Source organism: Dipodomys spectabilis, unplaced genomic scaffold (genome assembly GCF_019054845.1).
Source record: "Dipodomys spectabilis isolate Male_0828 unplaced genomic scaffold, ASM1905484v1 ptg000018l, whole genome shotgun sequence".
In the NCBI taxonomy this organism is placed as follows: Eukaryota; Metazoa; Chordata; class Mammalia; order Rodentia; family Heteromyidae; genus Dipodomys; species Dipodomys spectabilis.
Genome location: NW_024870695.1, coordinates 96,058 through 122,686, shown reverse-complemented (window position 1 = coordinate 122,686; position 26,629 = coordinate 96,058). Strand labels below are relative to the sequence as shown.

The 26,629-nt window shown below is 47.5% G+C and overlaps 1 protein-coding gene across 2 annotated transcripts in view; it reads right to left on the bottom strand.

The window, feature by feature from the left end:
• Rph3al (rabphilin 3A like (without C2 domains)) overlaps positions 1-26,629 on the bottom strand; it is a 104,587-nt gene that overhangs the window by 24,966 nt on the left and 52,992 nt on the right. The window contains exons 5-6 of one of the 2 annotated variants that reach the window (XM_042670532.1): positions 25,645-25,731; positions 26-200 (exon numbers count right to left, since the gene is read on the bottom strand). In XM_042670532.1, the coding sequence (XP_042526466.1) occupies positions 26-200; positions 25,645-25,731 (262 nt within the window). The remainder of the gene's footprint in view (positions 1-25; positions 201-25,644; positions 25,732-26,629) is intronic. The other variant, XM_042670535.1, reaches the window with a different exon arrangement.

Below are 26,629 nucleotides of genomic sequence, written 5' to 3'. Positions count from 1 at the left end.
ACCATTTGAGGTACAAGAGTCTTACCTCTCCCTCGAGCCCATGTGTAGATGCGGCTGACCTCAGGGCTTCGGGGCTTGGGCTCTGGAGGCTCCACAGGCAAAGGTCGGAAGTGGGGGTCATCTGCTCGTCCAGGTGTCTTCAGGGGCAAGATATACTTGGGGAGCCCTTTGTAGAACCAGGCCCCCGACCTTTTCCAGACCTGGGAGTGGGAGAGGTATGTGCTTAGAGCACAAGGTGATTCATTCCAGCTGTCCTAGCATGGGGTACTAGGCAGTTCATACCCCCCCTTCCCCGCCTCAACATCCTGTCCCGCCTACCAGTGATGGGGACTGGAGGACCAAGAACTAGGACAGTACAAAGGGAATCCCAGCTCTGCCCTCCCTGGTCTATGAACTGGGGCAGACCCAGGACAAGAGACAACCAATGCACAATCTCTCTACGCCAAAAGCCAAGCCCACATTCTCTCACTACCATTGCAAAATAGGCACCAGAGAAGGCTTATGACATCTGTCACCTGGTGCTAGTGGCTCATGCCTGTAATTTTAACTATCCAGAAGGCTACAATCTGAGGATTATGGTTCAAAGCCAGTCTGGGCAGGAGAGTCCATAAGACTTATCTTCAATTAACTACCAAAAAGCCAGAAACGGAGCTGTGGCTCAAGTGGTAGAGTGCTAGTCTTGAGAGAGAGTGTTCCTTGAAAAGAAAGGGTTCAAGCCCAGTAGTGTCACACACGAGGAAGGAGGAGAAGGAGAGGGAGGAGAAGGAGGAGAAGGAAGAGGAGGAGAAGAAGGAGGAGGAGGAGAAGGAGAAGGAGAAAGAGAAGAGGAGGAGGAGGGGGAGGAGGAGGAGGGGGAACAGCAGTAGCAACAACAACTGTCTATTGCTTTCATCTCTCTAGCTCTCAGATTCCTGCAGATGACCCAGTCAGCACCCTGCCTGGTTCAATCCTTTCCCGCCTCTGCTGGGAGACAGGCAGGTGCCCAGAGGCCTATGAACGTAAAACACTTGCTGGACTCCTGCCACCAACTGCTCCACCTGAGCTTTCTCTCCCTAAGGTGAGGCTGAGTCTCACAGGACGTTCCCAGCCGCAAGAGGCCACAGGTGGCTCATCCATCACTTACCAGTCCCTGAGCCACCTCAGTGCCATGCTCAGGCCCTGGCTTCTCAGGGAGAATATAGCTCCCTCTGGCTCGTGTATGTCACTGCCCTTCATGACAGGGGTTCAGAAGTAGCCATAAAACCCCAGGTTTTATCTGCCTGTCCCCAGGGCACAGGCACCAACATCTCCCTCTTTTCTGCCTTAGGATCTGAGTTTCCCAAGAACCCCCTCTGGTGACATTCAGAACCAGAGGAAGCAGATGATGCTGACCGGATCCCAAGCAGCATGCTTGCTCTGTGGCTCTGGATGAGTAACTTAACCTCTTTGAGCCTGAGTTTCTTCACTGATGGAATGTATTAACAGTGCTTGCCCAAAAGGGCTGTTGAGAAAGTTGGAAGAGTGCTTAGCACAGCACCCACCAAATGCTTGATAGGTGTCACCTGCTTTCCTCCTTTGCTCCCTCCTTCCCCTGGAAGCTCTGGGCAGAGTGACATGAAGCTTAAGGAAAAGCCAGGCCAGGCTACCCCCCCTTCCCCGCTTCCCCCCCGCTCCCCCGCCAGGATTTGAAAGCTCTTCCTGGAGAATTTCTGCAGATAGTTGGAAAAGAGTGGAATCTCAGAGAGCCTCTGATTAGAATTCAGAGCAGCCACCGAGATAAGGCCCATAAACTCTTAATGCGTACTTCAGAGAGCACCCGGTGCTCCGTAATCTCTTTCCCAGAGAAGGGGATGTGTTGAGGGTATTGAGTAAGGCGGCTGGGAGTGTGGGGAGCACCGATGTCACCCTGTCAGCCAGAGCAGGCCTTGGTAGTTCTGAGCAGACATCCTGAGTTTGGATCCTGGTCTGTCACCCAGCCACTGTGTGAGTTGAATACATTCAGCCTCCCTGACCCTGTTTTCCCCAGCAGTCAGTAGAATGTAGGACGGTGCTGACCTCACAGGAAAGCCACAACACTTAGACCCACAGATGGACATAAAGTCCTATCGTCCCACACTTGGCATGTAGCAGCCATCCTACAGAGGTGGCCCCCAATCACGTTCATTCATGAAGCACTGATTTAGACAAGTTGTTATGGTAGGACTTGTCAGTGCCTTTAATGAGCACGGGTTCTCTTACAAGGTGACAGAACACACTAGGCTTCCTACTTGGACTCTACTTGTTTTCTGGGCCCTTCCTGTTCTTGTTGCAGAAACTCAACCCTAGTAACAAGTTTGCATAAACTCAGCACTAATTATATAGTGCTCTTGCTGACAGATGTGCAATGAGTTGCTCAGGTATGCAAGGGTCACCTCTATGTTCTAGAATCCAGATGTGAGATTACCAGGCCCCAGAGTGAACCACACCTTGATCTTCCCAGTGACCCTATGTATGACCTGACTTTGTGTGATTTTGTTTTGTTTGCCGGTCCTGGGGCTTGAACTCAAGGCCTGGACACTGTCCCTGAGCTTTTGTGCTCAAGGCTAGCACTCTACCACTTGAGCACAGTACCACTTCTGGCCTTTTGTGGTTCACTGGAGATAAGTCTCACTGACATTCTTGCTCAGACAGGCTTTGAACAGTGATCCTCAGATCTCAGCCTCCTGAGTAGCTAGGATTTCAGGAGTGAGCCACCAGTGCCTGGCAGAGCCACTGGTGCCCAGATGATTTTTTTTAAAAACAATTAAAAAATTTTTTTGTTGTTGTTTTTGGGCAGTGCTAGGGATTGAATTCAGAGATTCATGCTTGCTAGGCGGGCGCTGTACCACTTGAATCGGGCCTCTAAACCCTTTTTGCATTGATTATTCTCCAGGTAGGGTCTCATTTTATGCTTCCTACTTGTGCTACCCCTGGCTGACAGGCATGTGCCTGATACACAGTTGGCCCAGTGTATCTGCCCCACTACGTGTCCCAGCCACTCTTGTCCTATCTCTTGGGTCATAGGGCAGTCACCAATTCCCAACCTCAAGCTCACCTTTGGCCACAACCCATCTCCAGTAAAAAAAACAACAAAAACTGCTGAGCAAAATGATTCGGGAGGACAAGATCCAAAAGCATTAGATTGAACTGCATGAAATTATTGTTAGTCAATCTTTGGGCTCTTCAACCCTCAAATCCTATTAAAATTTCATTAAGTTCATACAGTTTACCCTGATATCTATCCTCATCTGGAGCAATGACCTCACGGGCTGCCACACTGTGCATCTCCCTGAAGCTCAGTGGGTAGGTCCATGGCTGGCCGACAACACTGTCTTTCCTGGGAGTCCACCATGGCAGGGACTCTGGTCTGAATCTTGCTTTTGTCCCTGTGGTCCAGGAGGACACATGGATAGCTCATCCTGCCTCCCAGAAAGGTTAGGATCCTGGCTTCGTGGGATATATGGCAGTTCCTGCATCCTTGCATCAGAGGGACCAAGCACCTAGGCGTGTCATGAGGTCCAAGAAGTGAACCTGCACAGATATGCAGGGAATGCACTGTGTTTTGCAAAGCGCCTGTCAAGAGCAGGAGGGGAGCGGTGAAGATCCAAGCTCAGCTGAGTTCCAGCAGCACCCTTCCATCCCCACCTTCTCTCAACACCTGCCCACCCCCTTCAGTAACATGTACCACAGAGGCTTCCAGTTCAAGTGGCTTCTGCCCGGTGCAAACAGACCTGTCACTCACTGCCCAGGCAACACCTGGTCCCTCCTTCAAGAACACTGGCAGGACATGCCCTCAAGAGGGACTAACCTGGTGTTACCCACCCCACCACACCCAACCCCACTGAGGAAAACAGTCCCTTTCTGGAGAAGCCCAGCAATGATGCGGAGCTCTACTTTGCACCCTTATGTGTGCTTTGCTGTGATAAGGCCAGTAGAGCAGCCATCCTTAAAAAAAATGTCACTTAATGAGCAGAGCCCCACAAGGCTGCTATGGCCCTTGCAGGGGGGTATCTGGCAGCATCGAAGGCTCCCTGGTCCCACTGCTTGGTCCTCTGCTTCCAGGTTTTCATTACAATCAGCTCACGGCCAACCTGACTGCAGATACAGATGGATATTAGCCAAGCTGTTCCCAGGGAATTTTAATTACCACGATAACAATCACTAATCACTGACATTTCCTAAATAGCTGTGGCTGGAGAAGGTGGTAATTGCCCAGGGTCCTGGTGGGGAAAAAAAAAAGAGGAGGCCTGGTAGAGCAGCCTCTGAAGATGCTGAGAGAAGCTAAGGCCCCCTCCCCGTTCCCCCGCCCCCCCCGCCCCCCCCCCCCCGCCTTCCTGATGTCCACTGCTCTGTCCCTCTGGCTGTGATCCTTGGCTCCCATCATTCATGCACCCGGTGTGTCTCAGTAAAGTGTCTTCACACTCAGATGTCTGTTCACTCCCTTCCTTCTCAACAGGTCAGAGCAGGGGGACAGTGTACTTTGCTATTCCTACACCTGTCAACGCCCCTCACCTGGTCTCCACTGGGCAGCCGCTGCCCCTGGGAAGGCTCCCATGCCACCTTGTTAAGGATTGGGGCCCTCTGCCTTGCTCCTGGAGGCCACCTCTGGGGCTGGAGTGCAGACTCATCATCTTCTCTAGGATCTGGGTGCTGGGGACACAGTGAGAGCCTACAAAGCTGCTGGGTAACAACTAAATAAACAGATAAGGCACAGTACAGGAACCATCTTCAGGAGACAGAACGTAGGACTTTTCTCCAGGGAGATCACATTCTGTCTGCTGTACAAGCTCCAGGCTGATCAAGCCTTGAAAACATGGGAAATGGCCAATGTTGGGAGCAGTTCTCTCCTTTACACCATGGTCACTTTAAGGGCCTCTATAGGAGTCAACCCAATGTGTCAGGAGAGGCAGTTTGTCGCCTGAATGCATGAGAGTGCACACATAACTGCCTGTCACACACACACACACACACACACACACACACACACACACACACACAGAGCTACCAGGCAAGCAGAACTTTGGAGTATAGCTAACAAGGCCCCACTTCCCTGCCTCCTGCCAGCCTCAGTCTCCCATCCCGTCCTCCGCATGAGCTAGATTCAGTGGTTCTCCCTCTCTTGACTACACCAAGATCTCTCTTGTCTCTTTGTAGATCCCATTCTTCCTCCCTCCCCTAGCTCTTACTCCATCTCTGGGAAATTTTTATTCAGAAGCTTCCACAAGCAGAACTTTAACTCCTTCCACAGTAGGGAGCACAATAGTGGCTAGGCATGTGTCTCTCTCCTGCTAGATGGAAAGTTCCAGGGCAGCAAAAATCATGTACTTAGCACATGCGAGCACAAAGCAGGTGCCCAATAAATATACCAGCTGACCACCAACCTTAGGTCCACACTGCAACCCTGTAAGTAACCTAGCCTCACAAGGCTCTTAGAAGCATTAGGACCATGTGGTCTCTATATGTTGAAAGTGCTTGAGCTGAAGAGCTGAGGGACAGTACCCAGGCCCAGAGTTCAGGCCCCATGACCGGACCCCCCCTCAAAAAAAAAGTGCTGGCCTACAAAGTGATAATGTATGTGTGTGTGTGTGCACGTGTGTAGGCTCTCATGAGGGAAGTGGTGCCTGCCTGGAAGAAAGCCCAGGAGAGTCTGCTATCTCTCTCTCTCTGGCTGGTGGAGACACAGTAAGGACGTGGCATCTATAAACCAGATGGAAGACCCTCATTGAGGGACTGAATCAGCTGGTATCTTGAGCTTGGAGCTTCCTACTCTCCAAAACTATAAGGAAGAAAGTCTCAATGCTCAGTCCAAGGAGTTTTATTATTGCAGCTCAAACTGACTTACATAGAGGGAGAAGCTACCTAGAGGGTTGTAGTAGTTGAAATACAGCCTCAAATTACATTCCTCTCCTGCATAGCATACCCCTGTTCCAAACACCAAAACTCAAAACTTAAAAAAAAGAAAGATGTAGTCTATTTTCACCCCTTTAATATGGTCTAGTCTATGATTTGCTATGAGCAATAAAACATGAAAGAGGGGACCTATGATGCTGGCCAGACCTTGAGAGGCCTGCAGCTTCCTTTTTGCCTCCAGAAATATTGCCAGTGGCACTTAATCTAATGTACTAAGGATTAGAGATCTAACTCTCATACTCTAAGGCACAGTTCCGTTGTTCTAAATAACCAAGGGCACAGAAGTGGCAGACCGGTATCCTGAAGCCCACAGGAACTATTATCAAACTCACTGAACCTAAGTTATTTCCCCTAACATCCTTTTCCTGCAGAAGCCCCAATAACACTGTGGCTCTTTCTGAGTCTTCTGCCTCCTGGCCATCCCTGTGTTTACCCCTGGAACCCAGCTAGCTGACCCAGCTAGCTGGTGCCTCACCTTCCACAGCCTAAGTCAGCAGAGGGCATCTCAAGCAGATGAAGAATGAGAGCACTGTGGTCCAGGTAAGGGTGAGGCCTGGCCCTGTGATTTGCCTTTGCCAATAGATACTTTTCCCAACAATTTGATTCTTGAAAGAAAAAAACCCCACAAAACAAAAGCCCCCAAATACATGCATGACTTTGATTAAAATGAAAATCTAACAGACTGATAATTGAATGTTGATGGTATTCAATCCCTGGGCCACATGTTGGACCGACACATGGGGAGCTGGAACAGTCTCTGGCTGGGATATTGAATCTGGATGTGGCTTTAGGGAGAAAAGCTGGTAGTTCAGGAGAGGAAAGAAAAGCAGTAATTAAAATGGGTCTTCCTTCCTTCATTCCTTCTTTTTTTTTGGAGTGGAGTAAGAGAGGAGTAACCTTCATGAAACTATGGTTTAGTTGAAAACACTAACCTAAGATGGTAACATTGACACTGCTGTCCCCAAACTTAGGTCAGGCCAAGCTCCCCTGGCCTGTCCCTGCACCCACTCAACAACCCCTGGCAGGTCATTGCACCACTTAACTGCTAGGAGTCACGATCTTGGCAGTGGAGACCAGAACGTTATTGCATCAAGGCCAGCAAAACTGGATCTAAAGCCGGACACTGGTGGCTCACTCCTGTAATCCTAGCTACTCAGGAGGCTGAGATCTGAGGATTGTAGTTCAATGCTAGCCCAGGCAGGAAAGTCTGTGAGACTCTTATCTCCAATAAACTACCAGAAAACTAGAAGTGGTGCTGTGGCTCAAGTGGTAGAGCTGAAGAGCTGAGGGGCAGCACCCAGGCCCAGAGTTCAAGCCCCACAACTAACCAAACCTCCTTCCCCCCAAAAAAACAACTGGATCTGGTGGAAAACAGGAAGGGGCATGGGGCAGTTGGGGAAAGCCATGGTATTCTCCAAGGCTGCTGGACATCACTGGTTAGTACACTGTGACCAGGATTCTTTACACTGAGTTAAAGGCCATGATTACAGTCAAGAGTGACAAGCTAGACTTCTAATAGTTTGAATCTGGAGTATCCTCCAAAGTTCCCTGTATTAAAGGCATGGGGAGAGGGGTATCCCCAACCTGAAAACTGGGAATGGAACTGTGGCTCAAGTGGTAGAGAGCTAGCCTTGAGCAAAACCACCAATACTTCTATCTGAGCATGGGCTGGAACTTCCAAAACCAAAGCCAGATAAAACATTTTGTGACTATGTGGCTCAGGTTTTGATTGTGAATATCTGTGCAGCTTTTCTGAACAAGGGTGAAAAGCAAGACACCTGGTCTCTTGGTTACACTTGTGACTTAAAACAGAACCAGTGCAGGGAAGAGGCTGGTACCTGCTCTTTCTAGGGTTTAGCATGGTACCACCACTGTCCTCTGTAATGCCGAAAATGGCTGTGATTCTGATCCCTAGCAGGTAATGAAGTTCTAGCAGTAAAAAGAGAGAACTCAGTGATGTCTTTGGTTTCTTAAAAAAAATTCTTGGGTGACAATGTCCAAAAAAGAAATGTACTCGTTACCTGACTTATGAAATGGTAACCTTTCTGTACAACACCCTTCTGTACAATACCTTAATAATAACAATAAAAATTACATTTAAAAATTCTTAAATGTATAATAGTTTAGTTGATTAACAAAGGAATTAAGATAAAAATCTAAAGCTGGGTGCCAGTGGCTCATGCCTACAGTCCTAGCTGCTCAAAAGGCTGAGAACTGCAAGATCCAGGTTGAAAGCTACCACAGGCAGAAATAAAATAATCAGTAAAATATCAGACTGGAGGTATGGCTCCAGCAGTAGAGCTCCAGCCTTGAGCAAGAAAGCCAAGCAAAAACACAAGGCTCTGAGTCCAGGTCCTGGTACCTGCATAATCAATAAATCAGGTAAGAAGCTCAAGAATGCAGGGCTTGTGGTGATAGAAAATTCATAGTGGTCAATAAAAAAAGAACAAAGCTCAGTCCAAATAAATCATGTAAACATAACTACAGAATAAAAATGTGAGACCAGAACGTTATTGCATCAAGGCCAGCAAAACTGGATCTAAAGCCGGACACTGGTGGCTCACTCCTGTAATCCTAGCTACTCAGGAGGCTTCCAAAGAAGATATAAAAGAATTAGACAATAATAATAATTGGATCAAAATCCCAAGATTGTCTCAATGAAAACCAAGTGGCTGGAAATAAAGTTCTTGGGTCTTGGCTGAACATGATAGATCAGTGGGGATTTTTGGAGGACTGAGGTCCACAAAACCTCATCTTAACCAATAAAAAGCTGGAAGTGGAAGCACGTATGTACAGGAAGGTCTCAGTTCAGACTGGCCCAGGCATGATCCTATTAAAAAAAAAAAAATAACTAAGGCAGCCAGTCACTGGTGGCTAATCCTGCAATCCTAGCTCCTGGGGATGGTCTCAGTACAAAGCCAGCGTGGCAAGAAAGTCCATGAGACCCTTACCTCCAATTCAACATCAAAAGGCCAGAGTGGAGGTGTGGCTCAAATGGTAGAACACCAGTCTTGAGTAGAAAAAACAAGAAAGAGTGCTGAAGGCACTATTGTAATATAAGTGATTAGATAAATATTTAAACACTTATCTGTCTAAAGCAACCAGCAAAGTTAAAACTAGGAAGGTTTATCATCCTGACATACTTAAATTTCTCACCATTTCTTTCCTTCCCTTCCCCCTATCCTCCCTCCCTCCTTCCCCCTCTGCCATCCTGCTTCCCTCCATACCTGCTTTGTTTTGTATTTCTCCCTGCTTTTTTCTTTTCTCTTGGTAGGAATTCAGTTCAGAGATTTCTCATTTTGCTTGCTACCCTACCTCTGGAAGATAATGCATGCCAACCACTTCTGTAGGGAGAGCTGTTGTGCGAGCAAATGAATCCAAATAGCATTTATTAAGTTTCTCCTATGTATTGATTGAGCTACAGAAACAAAGATCAAATGTTCTTGGAGATGGCTTATACCTACCTCTGTCTATGGTGAGCCTATGTGGTCCCTTCCTTACAGTCAGTGTCAGGCTCAATGCTCAGTTCAACTGGTGGGCAGCATAGGCCAGTCACCAGGAGCTTAGGGAGAAGTTGACAAGTGGCAGGCCTTCGGCAGAGCTGTTAGCGGGCCCTCTCTCAGCCCAGACTACCAGCTATTTCAAATCCCCAAGTGCTACCTCCTAATTGAGGTGTTAACTGAAGGCTGAGACTCCTCTCAGGAGTATTAGCATACTTGTATTTTAAAGAATAACACATAACACTTTTTTTGGCAGTGCTAGAGATGATATCTATAGCCTCAGGCATGGTAGGTAAGAGCTGTGCCTCCTAAGCAAGGATATCAGCCCCAGCCAGGTCTAGCTGTAGGATGGCTGGTTCCCCTCCAGATGCTCCAAGATGCTGTACCAGCAGTGCAAGGCCCTGAAGCTCACCAGGAGGTGGGCAAAATGGAACCCCATGGGGGAGGCGGGAGGGAGGGAAGCACCTGCTCCTTCCTCCGAGCCCAGAGGGCACTGAAGCTGGAACTGGAGCTGGGCTTTCCCAGGCCTGAGTGCATCTCTTTGATTCAAGTGGGTTTTGAGTAACCAGGTCAGTCTGGAAGGCAGGCAATTGCCTGCACGGCTGAAAGAAAGAAAATGCAGTGAGAAAAAAATATTCTGAGGACGCTATCTGTTTTCTTGACAGATAATTTAAACACTGCGGCTGGATTATTTCAGAACCAGAAGCTTCCATTAACCCCTAGTGAGGGGCTGCTCCTGAGAGACTCGGGCTCCATCCCCAGCATCACCAGAGAGAAGGACACACTCAACCTCATCACAGGGAGGCGACACCCAAGACTGGCTGTAATGGGGTGGGGGCTGTGTGTGACCCTGGAGGAGGCCCTGGAGCAGGCTCACTGGCCTCCAACTCTGGTCTCAGACCCTCTGAGAGCCCATCATTAGTGTCCAGGCTCCACAGGCAGCTCTCCAAGCTCTGGCCATGCCCATATTATCTGGGATATGGAAAAGTCTTCAGGGACCACTGATAGCAGGGACACATATCTCTGTCTGGCCCTGAACACTGACTCCTCCCTTTGTCCTGGATAGTTCTGTAAGCTCAGCAAATCCCCAGGGGAATAAGGGGCTCTCAGCACCCCAGTCTCCGTTGCCTGCCTGTGTTGTCAACATTTGGCACAGGCTTCCTCTAACTCTCAGTTCACAAGCAGCATAAAATCCTTTTGAATCCCAACATTTAAGTCCCTTCCCTGATCCGCTGCAGGTCTGAGAGAACGTGTTGGGGTGGTATTTGGCGGGGAAGCCACGCTCTCTCTGTCCCCAGATGGAGCGAGATGCACACAGGAAATGAATAGGAGCTGGAAGCAGAAAATTGCACAGGCCAATTACAGTGCAGCAGGTCTTTTCAGAGGAGCTTCATGATTTTGATTCAATTCCCAGAACAACAAATATGCCTGTGTTTAAACACAATCTCAGAGAGATGTTCCACAGCCAGAGTGAAAGCACTGACCCTCTACGGGCAGGCTTATCGGCAGGGGAAAGCGGGGGAGATCTTCAGTTCAAGGATGGCTCCCTCAATCATGCCTTTAATAATTGCTGAATTTCCCATCAGTCTCATTCTCTCTTAGGTAAATTCCGAGGTTGCATGGCCTTCTCTGCTATCCCTACTTAGCACTGCCTACCCACCCCACCCCACCCCCTTTGCATGCTGAAAGATTTAACAGATTTTCCTTTGCATATCACTAATTCAAGCTTATTTGTCAGATTGTAGGGATCTGTTATCTTTTGTGTGTGTGCCTATGAAATCTAGCATTTATATGAAAGTATTTCATACACAACATATCTCAAAGCATCACATTCAAACACCTTTACACTCCTCACAAAAACCAAACATTAGCTGTGTGTTTGTTGGTGGCTCATGCCTGAAATCTTAGCTACTTAGGAGGCTGAGATCTGAGGACTGAAGTTTTAAGTCAGCCCACACAGGAAAGTCCCTGAGACTCTTATCTCCAATTAACCACCAAAAAGTCAGAAGTGGGGCTGTGATTCAAGAGGTAGAGCACGTGCCTTGAGTGAAAAAAATCTCAGAGACAGCACCCATCCCAAGTTCAAGCATCAAGACTGTCACAGGCACACATGCACACATAACGCACACACATCAGTTCTTCTCGATTCCTTTTTCCACCCAAAGAATGTTCCAGCAGCTCAGTGGGATGTGCATTTTGATCTATTTCTTTAGGAGAAGGAATGAGTATGTTGTTCCAGGGCTGGGTCCCACCTAGAAGCTTAATAAATACTTCCTGAAGGAGAGGAACCACCCTCAATTTCCCCAGTCTCCATCTGTAGGACAGCTGGCTAGGGGGAGGGGCAGAGCTGTGCCAGCCAATGTCACTTGGCAGCTGAAAAACGGGCAGGAAAATTAGATCGAATTTTTATTCAAATCAGTGCAAGAAAAAGACCGAATTGAGACACTTCCTCCTCAGCTTTTCGCCCACCTCCTTAGGGGCACACACAGAAGGGTGGCATGCCAGGAGGCAGTCATGACAGGGAGGGAGGGGCCAGCTGGGCTGGTGCTCCATCAGGTGATCCATGGGAACACAGAGGGATCCTCATCTTGTGGTCAAAGTTGGTTCCATAAATTAAGAGGGTTTCCAACATAGCTAAGCCCTGAGATCTATGCTAGGAATAGTGGGCTGAGATGTTTCATGGAGACCCACAGAACCTACTGGGACCTCCCTCAGCCCTTGCCTTGAGTAAGCCCAGGGCTCAGAACCTAAAAAAATGGGAAGTCCCAGCTGGACACCATTGGTGTCCCTGTAACCTTAGCTATTCAGGAGGCTGAGATCTGAATGTTGTGGTTGGAAGTCAGCCTGTGTAGGAAAGTCTGTGAGACTCTTACCTCCAATTAACCAGCAAAAAGCCACAAGTAGAGCTGTGGCTCAAGAGGTGGAACACCAGCCTTGAGTGAAAAAGCTAAGGGGCAGTCCTTAGGGCCTGAGTTCAAGCCTTAGTAGTGCACGTGCGTGTGCATACACACACACACACACACACACACACACACACACATAGAGTACTGTGCTCTGTGGATATGCTGGGCATTAGAGCATCCCCCCCCTTTTCTGGATTATTTTTCTTTTCATCAGCCACTAGCTTCTCTGCTATATTTGCTTCAAATTTTTGCTGAAGTTGAACTTTCTCAAAGAGTTCCATCCTGACCAGTGTATTTTGTGAGTCTTTTTATTTCTTGTTTTTTGCTGGTATTGGGGATTGAACTCAGGGGCCTGGGTACTGTCTCTGAGCTTTTACCTTTTGCTTAAAACTAACACTCTATCATTTGAGCCACAGCTCCACTTCTGGCTTTGTTTTGTGGTGGTTAATTGGAAATAGGAGTCTCACAGCCTGGGCTGGATTTGGACCATGATCTTCAGATCTCAGCCTGCTGAGTAGCTAAGCTAGGATCATAGGCGTGAGCCACTGTCACCTGGCCAACTTCATGATTTTTAACTGTGATAAAATATACAGTACAGAACAGCTCCATTTCAACCATCTTTAGATGTACAGTTCAGTGGCATTATTAAGTGCATTCACACTGTGAATGTGGTAAACCCATATGAATGAACACAGTCAGCCACCCAACATCTACTGAGCTTTTTATCTTCCTAGACTGAGACTCTACAATCATGCAACACAAACTCCCCAATACACACACACACACACACACACACACACACACACACACACACACACACACACACACACACACACACACACACACACACACACACACACACACACACACACACACACACACACACACACACACACACACACACACACACCAGCCTCAGCAGCTGCCATTCACTCCTGCCTGCCCTTGTCCCTTCTGGAAGTAAAATTCTATGACATCAGCCCTTTATGATGAGCTAATTCCTCTCAGCACAGCGCCCTCAAGGTCCATCCACGCTGCGACATGTGTCACAATTTCATTCCTTTTGGAGGCGAAACAACATGAATAATATTATGTATGTAACACATTCTGTTTATCTGTTCCTCTGATGATAGACAATTGGTTTGTTTCCATGTCTGAGCTACTATAAATAATGCTGCTATTAGCATGGCTGTGCAAGTATCTGTTTGAGACCCTGCCTTCAGTTCTTTTGAGTTTATACTCAGAGATAAAGAATGGAGGGGCTGGGAAGGTAGCTCAGTGGTAGAGCGCTTGCCTTGCATGCATGAGGCCCTGGGTTCGATTCTTCTGCTGAGGAATAAGCAGAAAAAGCCTGAAGTGGCGCTGTGGCTCAAGTGGTAGAGCACTAGCCTTGAGCTGAAGAGCTGAGGGACCGTGCCCAGGCCCAGAGTTCAGGCCCCACGACTGACCAAAAAAAAAAAAAAAGAATGGAGAGCAAGGTCATTCTACGTAATTTTTTAGTGTGTGTGTGTGCACGCACACGTGTGTGCGTGTGTGGGGTGGGGTGGGGGGTTTGCTCGTCCTGGGGCTTGAACTTAGGGATTGGATTCAGTCTTTGAGCTTTTGTCCTCAAGGTTGGTACTCTACCATTTAAGCCACACCTCCATATCTGGCTTTTTGGTATTTAATTGGAGATAAGAGTCTCATAAATTTTCCTGTGTGGGCTGGCTTTGAACTGTGATCTTCAGATCTCAGCTTCCTGAGTAGCTAGGATGACAGGCATGAGCCACTGGTGTCTATCTTTCTATAACATTTTGAAGATCTACCATATTTTTATCAATAGTGGCTGTACTATTTTATATTCCAACCAAAAATGTGCAGAGTTCCTGTTTCTTATCAGCACTCTGCTCTGTGTGTGTGTGTGTGCGCCTCTGTGTGTGTGTGTGTGTGTGTGTGTGTGTGTGTGTTTGTATGCACGCGCATGCGTGCGCGCGTGCTGGTACTAGGGCTTGAGCCCAGGGCCTCGTGCTCTCGTTTGGCTTTTTCACTCAAAACTACTGCTCTATCACTTCTGGCTTTTTGGTGGTTAACTGGAATTAAGAATCTCACTGAGGGCTGGGAAGGTGGCTTAGTGGTAGAGTGCTTGCCTTGCATGCATGAGGCCCTGGGTCCGATTCTTCAGCATCACATAAGCAGAAAAAGCTGGAAGTGGTGCTGTGGCTCAAGTGGTAGAGCGCTAGCCTTGAGCTGAAGAGCTGAGGGACAGCGCCCAGGCCCAGCGTTCAGGCCCACAACAGACAAAAAAAAAAAAAAAAAAACCAAAAAAAAGAATCTCACTGACTTTTCTGCCCCAGCTGGCTTTGAACCAGGATCCTCAAATCTTAGCCTCCTAAATAGGAAGGTGTTCTGCTTTTCTTTAATAATAATGGCTATGACCTGGTGGCTGGTTGGGCAGTAAGCCTCCCTCCCACCTTGCCCAATGTGCCCGACCCATCTCCCTGATCTGTCATTCCATCCCCCGTCTCCCAGCCCCCATTCAACATCCAATAGGTTATGTATTGTATTAGTGTGTGTTTGTTAGTTTGTTTCTTACTCCTTATTCCCAGCCCCCATTCAGCATCCAATAGGTTATGTATTGTATTAGTGTGTGTTTGTTAGTTTGTTTCTTACTCCTTATTCCCAGCCCTTGCTACATTATGAGCTCAAGTCAAGGTTATTGGCTGTTTGTCTCACTACAGTTTTCTTTTCTCTTTTTTGGTTGGTCATGCTGCCATCCCTGAGCTCTTTTTGCTCAAGGCCAGTGCTCTACCGCTTTGAGCCATAGCGCCACTTCTGGTTTCTGGCAGTTAATTGGAGATAAGAGTCTCCCAGACTTTCTTGCCCAGACTGGCTTTGAATGGGAATCCTCAGATCTCAGCCTCCTGAGTAGCTATGATTATAGGCATGAGCCACTGGTACCTGGCTTCAGTACTGTTTTCTAAGGGCCTAAAACAGTAAATAATCAGTGAATAGTAGATGAATGGATTAAAAAAAAAGTAAGGTAGTGTTGCTCAAAGGCATTTTGGAGGGAGGCACATCTGGCTTCCAGTCCTGGCTTCATCAATTCCTCCCTGGTATCTCTGGGCAAGTGACTTCCTTCCCCAAGCCTGTTATTCCACCTAGCACAAAGGGACAACTGACCCTCTATGTCCCTCGCTGGGGTCCGATGGGGATAAGGAGATGTTGGCTGCTTGGACTGTAGCTTGGCTCATATCCACTATCAATAATTGGATCCTTTGGTGGATGTGGGCATGGACAATTAGCGCAGAGGTAAGACAGAGTGGTGTGGTAGTGAAGGGCACTCCTGCTGCCACTCCAGCATCTCACAGAGTGAGCTTATTCAGTGCAGAGTCTCAGGTGGGTAGGCACCAGGAACAGGGATGGGGAAGTGGTGAGAGTGGTTCATTCTGGAAGGGGGGGATGATTACTGTGGGGGTCACCACTAGGCAAACCACCTTGAGACCTGGTGGGCATCAGGAGCCTGCTTCTGTTGCCACTTGTATGTATGTGGGAGACCAAGAGGCAGTGCTGATAATGAGTCCGCTTGGCAGAGCTGTGGTAACGTGGGAGGTGACCAACACATGAGGAAGTGTGACCATCCGGGTCCCCCAGGGACGTTGTGACAGCAGCCCAGAGCAAGCCAGGCACAGATGGCAGGGCGCTCAGGCAGCTACCCGCCTGAGTGCCAGCCACCCACTCTTAGGCGCACTCATGGGCTGTGGCGGGGGCCCTCTGGCAAAGCTGTTTGCAGCACAAATCCAAACTGCAAGGAACGGGAGGACCAGGAGACAACTAGCACGGAGAGACAGATGGCTGCCTATAGCAAGCACAAGCTGCCCACCCAGGAGGCAGGTGCCAAGGATGCTGGGCTTGATTGGCATGGATGGCTGGTTCCCACTGGAGACTGGCTGGGAAGGAGGGAACCTCTGATTCTCCCTCACCCTTTGCAGGTCCAGGGGTGTTACTGGTCACCTCCAGCATGGGTGTGCTGGCAATAAAAGCCATTCACATATTCCTTCCAGCCAGTCAATAAGTAGAAGGCAGGGTGCAGGTGGAAGGACTCTAGACCCATCCCTAGTAGACAGAGGTGGGTCACCAGCCAGGATCCTTTGGGATAAGACTTGGGAAAAATCAAAGACTCCTTGATGGGAAAAGGTTCTAAAGTGATCAGAGCAAAGACATTTCTTTGCCAATTTCTCTTTCCATCAACAAACAATTCCTGAGCACCTGTATATGCAGAACGCTGCAGGGGAAGCAGTAAGTGTTGGCTGAAGCCCGACCTCTGCTGAGTTATAATCATGGATGACGGTGAATCTGGGAATGCAAAGCAAAGGCTGAACAGAGGGGAAAGGAGGCTCTAATTGTATTAATCAGCTTTCAATTACTTACAAATTGGTCTTTACCCCTGCCTAGCTCGGCTCCCCCACACCCCCTGGCCAGATAACAAAGCCTTCATTCTCAGAAGCCTTTTAAGACACTGCTACCTGTTAAAGGCTGGGGGAGTGACTGACTTTGAGAATCCGGAGGAATCTAGATTCCAATTAACCTTTCTACTGATTGCAGGACAACCTGGAGTGAGTCACTCTAATGTGTGGGTTTTTTTCTTTTTCTTATAGATGAGGAAGAAAGGTTAAACAATAAAGGAATGAATTTATAGCTTGCAATGCTGGCTTAGAAGCCATCATTGCAGTTTCTCCAAACCTCAAGTGACACCCCCATGAATGCAGGTGAAAGATATTGAAAAACTCAAATGCAGAAGGATGGCAAAGTTGAGTCGATAGTGTCATGGCCCACCCAGGTTTGCTGGCCATCCAGGGGGCAGAGGACCAGGTCTCATGCCTGCTGGGCAGCTTTCCTGACCTAGCAGGGCTGTAGGTTTCTGGTATCACACATCCTTTCTTCATCTCTTCTCCAATCGTGTCACCATCCCCAAGAGACATGACTCCTGGACACAGCCAGGATGTCCAGGAGAGGTACAAGAGGGAAGGTGACTTTCCCTAGGTCAGGCTCTGCACAGGAAAACAGAAGATAGGTCTGAAGAGATGGCAGAGCCAGGAGCTGAAGTCTTTCACAACCTCCCCAAGGGCTCTTGAGGACCAGCACTCAGGAAAGGTGGACATGCCTTCTCCCAGGTACCAGATGTCCCACATTAAAAACACCATACACAGAGAAAGGGCTAGGAGAGATTTTCCTATCACCTCCTGGTCATCCTCATCTTCTATGCACTCTGCATCTGAAGATGGATGAATGGGGGTGGGGAAGACTGAGTCTGGGAATACAGTCCATAGAAGTTGGGGGGGGGGGGGAAGGCCTGTGCAGTGGTTCATGCCTGTCATCTTAGTTACCTGGGGGACAGATTTGGGGGGTTTACAGTTTGAAGCCAGCCTAGGCAAAAAGTTTGTGAGACCTCTATTTCAATCAATAAAGCCAGGTATAGTGGCTCATGACTGTCATTGTTATCCCAGCTATGCAGGTGGCTGGTGCTGGGAGGATCATGGCCTGAGACCAGCCCTGGATAAAAAACATGAAATTGTACCTGAAAACTAACTAATAAGCAAAAGAGGCTGGAGGGCATGGCTGAAGTGGCAGAGTTCCTGCCTGGCAAGTGTAAAGCCCTCAGTTCAATTCACACACACAAGCACAAAGATGGGAGGGTTAATACCCCTCAGAAGACTTAGAAGTGTGAGTGAATATGCATGCCAGGCTTCAGGGACAATTAGACAATTGTTTGGTGTCTGGAAAGATAAAGACTGGTCTTCTCTGAAATACAGACAAGAGAAGAAAACAAGCAGAAATGAGGAAAGAATGAAGGATTGCAAAGAAACTAGAGAGGAGAGGCAGCAGCCAAACTCAGCCTGGGCGCCAGAGAGAGCAGAGGCGACCTCAGAGAAGGTGAAGTGGCTGGAGAGGACACGCCCACCTGTGGTCACAGGAGCTTCAGATGGTATAGCAACCTTGGAAAATGAGAAAGTGTCTCGGCCCCAGAGGAACTCCCTCAGACATTTCTACAGAAATGCTCATGTGTTCCAGGTGACACACCTGGTTAGAGAACACTCACCAAAACCATCCAGCATCTAGAACAGAATGGTAATCAGGGAAGTAGAAGGAAGAGGGGAGTTACTAGAAGGGAACAGGGATAGCAGTAAGAGCAAGGGGATGGTGAATTTCAAAATCACAATGTTGAATAAAAGAACCAAGTGCAGAAAAATGCACAGGGTTCCATCTTAATGCTTTAAAAGGCAGGCATATATTCAAAGACAGACATGGTGACGATCTATATCGTGGCTCAGGTGGTGGCTAGTCACTGTTCATTAACATTGTGTGTATGAGAGACGGAACCTATACACAAGCCATGTTATGATTCTCTAAACTGTATTCACACATCTTTTGCTTTTGAAAAGGATGGAGGGAAGTCTTGCAATGTTGCTCAGGCTGGGCTTAAGCAATTCTCCTACATCAGTGTCCTGAGTAGCTGGACTATAGATGTATGTCACCCTGCCCAGCTTACACAAACACTTTTCAAGACACTTTCCCATCTAGGCTATAAACACACATAAATACACTCCCACCAAGATAAAACTCAGCAAGCTACCTAAGTCATACAAAACAAAATCAGTTATATGGAAGAAAAACTTCTAAGATTTTTTTTTTCCAGACTGGAGGGAATTTTTTCCAGAATGGAATAGAAGAAGAGGAAGACTACAGAAGGCAGAGGATGGAAACCCAACCTTGCCAAGACCAAAATACCAACATCTGGGGACAAAGCAATGTGCTAGAGCACACTGAGCAGCTTTCTTGGGTTAAACACAGAAATGTTGTATGTTTGTTCTGGACGAAAAGTCAATGAAAATGACCCCTGTACATCCAGACAAAAATGTTCATTTCCGATAGGCAAAGAGCCCCGACAGATTATTTATCTTTTTTTTTTGGTCAGTTGTGGGGCCTGAACTCTGGCTTGGGTGCTGTCTCTCAGCTCTTCAGCTCAAGGCCAACACTCTACCACTTGAGCCCCAGTGCCACTTCCAGCTTTTTCTGCTTATGTGGTGCTGAGCAATTGAACCCAGGGCCTCATGCATGCGAGGCAAGCGCTCTACCACTGAGCCACCTTCCCAGCCCCCAACAGATTATTTAAAGCAGGATAAAAGTGGCAGACTTCTCCAGCATGTCACTGTTGTTGCCTTTGACACATGTCCTGCCATGTCTCACACAAGATTCACCGCTTCCCTTCCTCTCCTCTGTGACTTCATACACTGCTCTGCTCGTCCTATGCTGTGTGCTGAAACTGTCATCTAGTTTCCGTGTTCTTTCCTGGGTAACCCTGACTTTTGGCAGTACTGGGGTTTGGCCTCAAGGCCTTGTTACTTGCTTGATAGGTCTCTTCCACTCGAGCCACACCCTCTGCCCTTTTCAGCTTTAGTTATTTTTTAGATAGGGTCTTACCTTTTTTTGCCTGGGTCTAGCTTGGGCTGTGATCCTCCGACCTAAAATCTCTGACAAAGCTGAGATGACAGGCGTGGATCACTAGGCCTAGCTGAAATGCTATTTAGCCAGCCTATTGAAGAAAGGTTAAACATGCTGGGCGTTAGTGGCTCATGCCTGTAATCCTAGCTACTCAGGAGGCTGAGATCTGAGGACCACAGAGTAAGAAGCCAGCCCAGGCAGAAAATTTCAGAAAAGTTTGTGAGACTCCTATCTCCAATAAACTACTCAGAAAAAGCAAGAAGTAGCACTGTGGCTCAAGCAGTAGAGCACTAGCCTTGAGCACAAAGAGACTCAGGGACAGTACCCAGGCCCTGAGTTGAAGCCCCAGGACTGGCAAAAATAAATAAATAAATAGCTTGAACACATGTCAGTTTATTAATCTACCAGCAAACTGACTAGCTAAGTGACTAAGGAGTGTTCCAGTCCTCAGACAGAGTAGAGAGGAGGAAGTCTGTAGAGTGGGAAAATGAAATGCTGGTGAGAAGCTAAAGATAAGGGAACACTGGTGGCCATTACTAGAAATGACAGGGCTCACTGCTCCAAGAAATGATGGAAGAAGTATAACTCAATTGACTTTTTACAATTCACTGATGGTATTTCTCATTTGAAGAAAGGAAAAATGGTTCCTTTGGTTCTTCTTCAAGTTTTCCTGGACAATTTTCAAAGGTCCTGTATGTTCAATTTGGCTTCTCTTACAAGTTTTAATTAAATAATTATAAAAGTACCCTTATCTACAGTCTCTCTATTTTCCTACTATGGTTCATTCCCTGGGTACCAATGCTTCTAATTGTCATGTCTGCTGGCTTTTCCTGGCACTGTTGCTTTTCTTTCTGTGGTTGGTAGACAAAGAGGGTAAGACCCACTGCACTGTCGTGTGAAAGATCACTATCAGCTGTATTCTCAGTCAAGTAGTCTTTCTGCATAAAGGCAACAATTATCAGCAAGGAACTCAGAAAGCAGACTATCGCAAGCCCTTGTTTTTAAAAACTGCACTGAATTATACACTAGCTAATTATGAGATAAATGAGAATAATAACAAGGGTCTATAAGAAAGGAAATCAGTGCTGACATTTCCTTTTGGCTTCTAGGAATGTCTTCTGAGGCTATAACATAAGAGGCAGGCAAGGGGTGTGGGTGGGAGGAGTGGAAGGCTTAGTGTTTCCCATGGGGAAATAAATCAGGGTGCCTGGCAAGTGTGCATGAGGCCCTGGGTTCCAGTCTCAGCACTGCACAAATAAATAAATAGAATGAATAAATAAGGCAACATAAAGTGTAGACAAAGAGGGGCTGGGAAGGTGGCTCAGTGGTAGAGCGCTTGCCTTCCATGTCTGAGGCCCTGGGTTCGATTCCTCAGCACCACATAAGCAAAAAGAAAAAAAGCCGGAAGTGGCTCTGTGGCTCGGGTGGTAGAGCGCTAGCCTTGAGCTGAAGAGCTGAGGGATAGTGTCCAGGCCCAGAGTTCAGGCCCCATGGCCAGACCCCCCCCCAAAAAAAAAAGTGTAGACAAAGAGCTATAATAAGAGGAAGAAATGGAAAGACTATCCTCCATAAGTATCAAGTTCATATGACAGAATATCACTGAGATGATATTTGTATCATTTTTTATATTTGGCTGTTTAGTTCTGTTTTGGCAGTACTGGGCTTTGAACTCAGGGCCTCAAGTCAGCTAGGCAGGTGCTCTACCACTAGAGCCATGACTGTCAGCCCTTTTTGTTCTGTTTATTTTTCAGATAGGGTATCATGTTTTTGTCCGGGGATAGCCTCAGATCATGATCCTCCTACATAAGTTTCCAGCCTAGCTGCAATTACAGATGTGAGTTACCTTACTTGGCTTATTGAAATGATGGTCTCATTAACATTTTTCCCAGGCTGTCCTCAAACCACAAATCTTCTGATTTCTACCTCCTGAGTTGTTGGCATGAGCCATCGTGCCTGGCCCTTAAAGAAAATAAAAACTGGGGCTGGGAAGGTGGCTCAGTGGTAGAGTGCTTGCCTCGTATGCATGAGGCCCTGGGTTCGATTCCTCAGCACCACATAAACAGAAAAAGCCGGAAGTGGTGCTGTGGCCCAACTGGTAGAGCACTAGCCTTGAGCTGAATTGCTGAGGAACAGTGCCCAGGCCCAGAGTTCAGGCCCCATGACCGGCAAAAAAAGAAAGAAAATAAAAACTAAGTGTAGCAACATCTAGGAACATAGATATCCAAGCAACTGTAAATATGAATAATAAAACATTATCCCTGGCTCTGATTTTTTTTATTTTTTATTTTTTGTCGGTTGTAGGGCTTGAACTCTGGGTCTGAGTGCTGTCCCTCAGCTCTTCAGCTCAAGGCGGGTGCTCTACTGCTTGAGCTACAGCACCACTTCCGGTTTTCAGGAGGTTAATTGGAGATAAGAGTCTCACAGACTTTCCTGCCTGGGCTGGCTTTGAACCGTGATCCTCAGATCTCAGCCTCCTGAGTAGTTAGGATTACAGGCCACCGGTGCCCGCCTCCTGGCTCTGATATTATAGTGTATAATTTATTCTCAACACAGTAACCAGAATTTCTTTAAAAGAAGAAGGTTACGTCCTGTACTCAAGACTCTTCCAAAGGCTTCTCATTTCACTAAGTATAAAATCCAAAGTTCTTACAATGGTGCACATGGACCATCATGGTCTGATTTTGTCCCCAGCCCTGACATTTTTCCAGCTACACTTGGTTTCCTTGTTTTTACTAGAACCTACCAATTGCACCCCTGCCTTAGGTCCTTTGCACTTGCCATAGCCCCTCTACTTTCCTTCCATAGTGTGCTTTGGATCTCTAAATATTATTTTAGCAAATGAGTCCCTCCACTTGTTCCCAGGACCCTTTCCCTGCTATGCCTTGAATAGTTTTTCAATATCTATGAAGTTGCCTTACAGTTGACCCTTCTGTGTTTTCAGTCTCTCTCCTATTAGGAGAGCTGTCTTTCCAGGGACACAGAAGATACTCAATAAATCTGTGAATTCCCAAATGAACAAATGCATTAGACTGGAAACTCCCCAGGCACAGCGCAACAGAGACTCATATCACTCAATCGTGTATGTGCCTAAAACAGGAACCTATGCCAGCTCAACAGCACCAGGAACATTTCCCTTGCATCCAACTCACTCCCGAAAAGCTACTTGCAATGACAGCAGGGCTGGTGGCAGGAAAGCACTGGCAGGAGAGGGAGATAAGAGTTCTCGGCACAAAGTGCAGGAAAGTTTCCAGCAGAAAACTCAAGCTCTTCCGTTAGGATCTGCCACTTGCAATGTGGACCTAACTCCAAGTTCTTATTTCACAATCAGCTACACGTACCACACTGTGAGTGGTACTTAAAACCTGACATTTTCAATGCCCTTTCTGTTTACTTTTCTCTTTATTATGATTAGATAATTTTCTAAGAGAAAAATGGCATCAGGAAACCAATTTCCCTGCCCCCTCCAAAAGCAGACAGGAAACGTCAGTGCCTGGGCATCATACCCATTGATTTAGGTACCACATACACCGCTTATAGGGCAGCTATACTAAATGCCTGTGGAATGCCTGGTGCTGCCAGAGCTAGCGTCTCCATCTTGCTAAGCTTTATCAGTGCCTAAGAATTCAAGGGCAAACTGATAGCATAATGGAAAAACTCATATTCTTGGCCTTGGGAAAGATAAGAAAACACATCCAAAGCTATTTCAGACTTTTCTGGGCACAGGAGTGCTCTGCCGGATGTTTCCCTGGTGCAGCAGGTCAGGACTGTTAAGCACTGTGTGAGCAGCTTGTGATGAGGTGGACAGGGCATCTGCTCCCCATTGATTCCATTGGGATCCACACTGTCCTCCATCCACTTCCTTTATTTTGATGGCTCCTTGACCTCTGACCTCATGAAAATATTTGAAGGAATTTCCCTCCTCATGGATATTCAATATCTGCATTTTAGGGGCTGAGAAGGTGGCTCAGTGGTAGAGTGCTTGCCTCATATGCATGAGGCCCTGGGTTCAATTCCTCAGCATCACATAAACAGAAAAGGTCGGAAGTGGTGCTGTGGCTCAAGTGGGTAGAGCTCTAGCCTTGAGCTGAAGAGCTGAGGGACAATGCCCAGGCCCAGAGTTCAGGCCCCACGATGGACAAAAACAAACAAACAAAAAAAAACAAACCAAATAAACAAAAATCTGCATTTTAAAGATGGGCCTCTAAAAGCAATAAGAACCTCATTTCAAAGGCAGATCTCCTGGTTGGGGGGTGGGAGAGGACTGGGGAGGGAAACATCAATTATATTTTGCATGCTGGATATCTTGAACCCATGGAATTCTCATAGTAATACTACGAAGTGAGTAGTATCATCACCATTTAGAACCCAATGTGAGTGCCCACTTTGAGACCCTGACATCACTATTTCAGACACACAGGTGAAATATTTTTATTTACAACGACACATGAAACTATTTTTAAAACAAGTAAACTAATTCGTGCTCTGAAACAAAATATGCATCACAGTGGATCAGAAACCCATACCATTTGCTTTTGTTTATTTGTTTGTTTGTTTCCCTATATGGCTCAGAGTGGCCTCAGACTCATAATCTTTCTTCCTCAGGTACGTATCTGTACTAAAACTACAGGCATGTACCACATCTGCCTACTTACTATTTTGAGGAGCTGAACACACTGCCTGTGGACTTGTAGGCAGGTGGTGGCAGCGAGGAGATGGGTTTTCCTGGATATGGGAATTTTAAATGTCCCATGGGAGGTGGGGTAGAGGCCAAGACACTAAAAATGGGGCTTGTAAGGGAGTTTGCTACCTGGGAGAGGAGGCTGAAACCTTCAGAGGCCAGCCCCAAGTCAGGAATGCATCCGAGAGAATGGGCAGGTGCCCACACAGCAGGGCCAGAGCCCGGCTCCCATGCTCTGGGAATAATCCCATTATCCCCATGGACAAGCAGCTCATCAGGAACCCAGGACACCTGGCTTCTCCCTAGGGGACTCAGGACTCAGGATGGAGCTGTGGCACCATTCTGCAAGGGGAGCAGTTAAGAGCTATTTTCCAATATGTCTTCCAGATGATGAAATGATGATAGTCAAGGTAATAGTCAAGGGTGTTATGGCTGAGAATTTTCCAGAGCTGAAAACATGGTACAGATCCTCACTTGAAAAGCACATGCCTAGTGTCAAGCAGAATACATAAAAAGACAACACAGATCTGGAGAGCTGGAGACAGAGAAATGTACCCTCTGCCCAGCTCCTCTGTTTCTGTAGCCAGGTCCATTTGGCTCCATTCTGATTTCAGGACAGTGAGGAAGCCCGAGTCTGAATCAACTTCCTCCCCATGCACAGGGTTAGAACTGGGATGAGCACCCTAGCACCAGGAAGGACTCTGTGGGTAGCAGCATCCCATCAGGCTACGGCTGAACTTGGTTTCCAGTACACAAAGCCACTTAGCCTCTGTACCTCCATTTACCCATCAGGAAAAGAAAGACAGGAAGAGCTCCCACCTACAGGGTGTGTGGGGAAGAAACCTATGAACCGATGTAAGGGGCTTAGCACACACTTTAGTAGATGTCAACCCCAAGTAGGCACAACTGTTACCATAGCAACAGAAGCCAGTGTCACATACCTCACTCTGAGTGAGGGGCATCCCACCGATACCAGAGACACAGAATGAGGGCCCAGGACTGCCTCTGCACAGGTAGGTGGCAAGCCAGCAGTGTGTCCCTGTCACCCTTCTCCCCTGGGTGGTCCCTCTTGGCCCCCAGAGAAGTACCTGACAGTGAACAACTGACCAACCCCCATGTGTGAAGCGCTCCACAGCCACCCCAGCCCACCCTGTTCCTGTGCCTGGGCTCTCCCTACCTCTCTCTGCTCACTGCAGATCTTACATAGCCACAGGGGCCGCTTCTGGCCAGGGGTGATCTCGATCCCACATTTGGTGCAGACTTTCTATAAGAAAAAGGACATGGATATGTCAGGTCTCAGCCTACTTCCTCCTCAGCTGAGGGATGGGGACAACGGCAGCCAGAGGACACTTCATCAACTTCTCAGGGGGCCGCTTTTGCTTCAGGACACAAGGACAGAACTCCCCAAAGGCAGAGATAATCTAAAACTCCTTGGCCAACTTTGGAGCAGCAAGTGGACCCCATCCATGCATCTCCATACTAATGATCAATCCACCTGCCCACTGCGCCACCCCCCCCCCCCCCCCAGTTTGTGCTGTTAGCACTACATCAAAAACCAAGCTCATTGATCTTCCCAGTTGCAGGGGCAACAGCAGGACAGAACTGAAAATGACCCAAATGCCCAATACCAGGGAAGGTGCGGAGAAACATGGTAGAGGGTAATGGCAGCCTGCACAGAGCAACCTGTGTAGCCTTCCAGAAATGTGGGCCGAAATACTGTCCTCCAGCAAAGAAATTATACACACATATACAATCATGCAACACACACACACACACACACACACACACACACACACACACACACACACACAGAGTGTGCCCAACAGCTCAGGAAAAATACCAGTGATATTTTGAGCTTGCACTTTATGCCAGGTCCCTTCACTGAAAAAGTTCCCAGGATTCCTTGGGTGATCTTGAGGATGGGGTTCAGTTTTCAGGAGGAACTCAGGGTATGGAGGACTTTGAGAATTTGCCCAAGACCAGGAGCAAGTGAAGATGGGGTTCAAGGCTGACTCTGGAACATTCTATCATTTCCTCTGCATACACAGTCAGAATGTAGATTCTATGTTTTTCCATCTGCGGAGTTGTTTAAGCTCCTGACTTCTAAACACATAGTTTGCTTTCCCTAGAGGCGCAGCAACAGCCTTGGTGAAGAAGGCCAG